The sequence below is a fragment of the Brassica napus genome, chromosome A8 (genome assembly GCF_020379485.1).
Source record: "Brassica napus cultivar Da-Ae chromosome A8, Da-Ae, whole genome shotgun sequence".
Classification (NCBI taxonomy): Eukaryota; Viridiplantae; Streptophyta; class Magnoliopsida; order Brassicales; family Brassicaceae; genus Brassica; species Brassica napus.
Window position 1 is genome coordinate 4,147,265 of NC_063441.1, and position 3,709 is coordinate 4,150,973.

General features: G+C 44.6%; 1 protein-coding gene across 1 annotated transcript; it reads left to right on the forward strand.

Annotated features, from left to right (window-relative positions):
* Nucleotides 1-1,241: 1,241 nt before the first annotated feature.
* On the forward strand, nucleotides 1,242-2,733 carry LOC125576877. The gene is made up of 3 exons (XM_048737383.1): nucleotides 1,242-1,658; nucleotides 1,728-2,413; nucleotides 2,472-2,733. The coding sequence occupies exons 1-3, from the start codon at nucleotides 1,242-1,244 to the stop codon at nucleotides 2,731-2,733; spliced, it is 1,365 nt and encodes a 454-aa protein (XP_048593340.1).
* Nucleotides 2,734-3,709: the final 976 nt, after the last annotated feature.

The window sequence follows — 3,709 nt, forward strand, 5'->3', positions numbered from 1 at the left end:
AAGGATATTCCAAGCAACATGAGAAAAGTTCGCAGAAATTAACACATCATGAAGTGGAGAACCGTGTTCTTCAAGGGGAAGATCTGCCTTAAAGACATCAGGAAAATCACAACGCAGGTTCTAAACCGATTCACTACCTCTGCAAACCTGGCATACCCCTGCTGGAGCAGGAAACACGGCCTAAAAAACACTCTCAGAAAACATATAGCAAATTGTTAATGTGACATCCAATGATGTCAATAGTGGTAACTTGTTAGTGGATGATGAGGACACATACAAGAATATCGTTATAAAACACCATGCAGTTAATTACTTCCATAACCTTTTGGGAGGTGCTAACACGCCAACAACTTCGTCTCCTCCTGACATTGCGTCAATTATGCAAGTTAAATGTTCTGCTGAAGCTATTACCTCTCTTGCAGCTCCATTCTCTGACATTGACATTGAAAAGGCTTTCTTATCCCTCCCTAAGAACAAGTCTCCTGGTCCTGACGGTTATCCAGCCGAATTCTTCACTGGAAATTGGAGGGTGATTGGGTGTGATATGATAGCTGCTGTGAAAGAATTCTTGAGCACAGGTGAGCTGTTACAGCAATGGAATGCAACCCTCCTTATTCTGGTTCCTAAAAAGGCCAATGCAAACAAGATCACTGAGTTCAGACCCATCGCCTGCTGCAATATGGTGTACAAAGTGGCTTCGAAGTTACTAGCCAACAGGCTGAAAGACCATCTCTCGACGCTAATCTCCACTTCTCAGTCAGCCTTTGTCCCCGGTCGCTTTCTGGTGGAAAATGTGCTCTTGGCTACGGAACTTTTCACTGGGTACAACTGGAAAAAAATCTCCAAGCGTTGCATGCTCAAGGTTGATCTCCAGAAGGCTTTTGATACCGTAGACTGAGATTTCGTTCTATATACCCTGGAAGCGCTTGAGTTCCCCTTGATTTTCCGTAACCTGATCAAGAAATGCCTAACTACTACGTGCTTCTCTGTTGCCATAAATGGAGAACGTTGTGGCTACTTCAAAGGCACCAGAGGGCTTAGGCAGGGCGACCCTCTTTCGCCATATCTCTTTGTCCTTGCTCTGGAAGTCTTTACTCAACAGCTGAAGAGGAAATATACTGACGGGTCCATTGGCTACCTCCCCAACACTTCCTCTCCAGGTTACTCACCTATCCTTTGCTGATGAGTTGATGATATTTGCGGATGGAAAAGCTGATTCTGTAAAATGCATTGCTGATACAATGGAGGAGTTTGCTCTTTGGTCGGGTTTAAGGATGAACAAGTCAAAGACAGAGCTGTACACTGCTGGTCTGAACAACGCTGAAACCTTGGAGATCTCCCGGCTTGGGTTCACTATGGGTTCAATGCCTATCCGATACCTAGGTCTCCCGCTGATGTACAAAAAGCTCAGGCTCACTGACTACAGGCCGTTAATCGATAGGATATCATCAAACTTCAACAGCTGGTCGGCCAAAGCCCTCTCGTTTGCAGGGAGAAGACGGCTCCTGTCCTCTGTTATCTATGGCTCCATCAACTTCTGGACTACAGCTTTTATTCTCCCTAAAAACTGTATTAAGAAGGTGGAATCCCTGTGCTCTCAGTTTCTTTGGGGTGGCACAGAAACGAAGAAAAGCATTGCTAAAGTGGCCTGGAAGACTGTAACTCTCCCCAAGCGTGAAGGAGGTCTTGGACTCCGTGATATTTTTCGTTGGAATAAAACACCCTAGCTCAAGCTGATTTGGAGGCTATTCACAGCTAAGGACTCTCTTTGGGCATCTTGGGTGAAGGAGTACAGAATCAAAGGTGAAAACTTCTGGGCTTTGGATGTCACCAAATGCACATCATCTTCATGGCGCTCTCTCCTCTCCCTGCGAGGGCTTGCTGCTCGTTTCCTGAAGGCAAAACTGGGTAAATGTCAGCAATTAAGCTTCTGGTATGATCAGTGGACGCCTCTTGGACCCCTTATAAATCGCTTTGGTACGCTAGGCCCGAGGGAATTGCAGATTCCAGTGGTAGCTTCTGTTGCGCAGGCCTGCAATAACGATGGTTGGCTTATCAGAGGGGCCCGGTCTCCGGCTGCTGAAGAGCTCCATACGTACCTTACCACCATTCTTCTCCCTTCGCTGAGTACTATAGATGACACCTATGTGTGGGAGATAGATGGCAATGAATTGCAAAACGTTTCCACGAGTGAGACTTTGAGCATGGTAAGAAACAGAGCTTTGGAGCAGAGATGGACTCAAAACATTTGGTTCAAAGGCCACATTCCTAGGCATGCTTTCACTGCCTGGGTAGCGCATCAGGATCGATTACCTACAAGATCGCGACTAGTCGATTGGGGTATGAATATCCCATCCTCTGTTGTTGTCTCTGTAGTATTGAAATCGAAGCAGAGACCACCTATTCCTTCAGTGTGAGGTTAGCGAAGAGGTTTGGGGCTATGTGATATTTCGGCTTGGATACTCTTTCAGAGGATTTCACACCTGGACTGGTTTCTCAGAATGGATGGGAATACGAGATTCGGTAGTGAGCTTAACGCTCAAGCGTGCTGTTGCTCAGGTCACCATATCAAGCTTATGGACAGAGAGAAACAAGAGACTACATGATGGAGTCTCTCAAACGCCATCGATAATCTTCAAGATAATTGATCATATCATCAGAAACGCGATCCTCGGCAGAAGGAACACAGATCTATTCCAGCCTTTGATGCAGGAATGGCTCAGATATGAGTAGCTTTCTAAATTCTTAGAAGTTTTGCTGCTAGCTTGGCCTTGTTTATTTTTGCCAAGGTTAACTTAGCATAGTCTTTCCCTCCTTTTGTAAATGTACAAACCCTTCTCATATTTTGGCAAAAAAAATATCGTTACAAAGATGCAGGAGGCGGCAGTGGACAAAAAGTTGGCAAAGACTGCATATCCGGAAGAACTCTTCTCTTATGCAGATACTCCATTCACGGTTGAAATTTTCCTCATCAAAATGCCAAGGAGATTCTCTTTTCCGAACATACAAATGTATGATGGAACAAGCAATTTGGATAGCCCGTGGCCCATTATAGGTAGAGGATGCTTACGATAGAAATCCAAAATGATATCAAAGAGACCACAATGTGCAAAGGTTTTGGTTCAACTATTACAGACCCACATTGCAATGGTACATCAATATGCCCAACATGTTGACACATTCCTTTGCAGCCTTGACTGAACAGTTTGTCGAGCAGTTCACGAACAACAGGAACCTAAAAAATTGATGACGATCTATATCATATCTTGCAGCATAGGGCCAAGCCCTTGCGTAACAAAATAGCACACTTCCGCCATAATATTGTATCCATCCCTAATGTAACGCCTTTATCGTCTTGTCTGCCTTCATGAGAGGCATGTTGCCCGACAGCGATCTTTACAAGGAAGTAACGAAGTATCAATATAGAACCATGGAAGACATTTGTTCTGGGTATGGGAACAATTAAAGTGGGAGGAGGATTAAGCATTTGGAATCAAACTCTCTCACAAACCAGAATCTAGAGTCATGAGAATTGAGAAAGGCAACAAAGATGAGAAACCCAATCACAAGCCATACAAAGAAGCAATAGGTAGGAGTAACAGGATATATCATCATCGACCGATAGAGAATGGCAGTAACAACATGGCCGAACATCTCTAAACTCTCCCTATTAAAACCGGAATTGTTCAACGTCATGAGGCAGACAGGC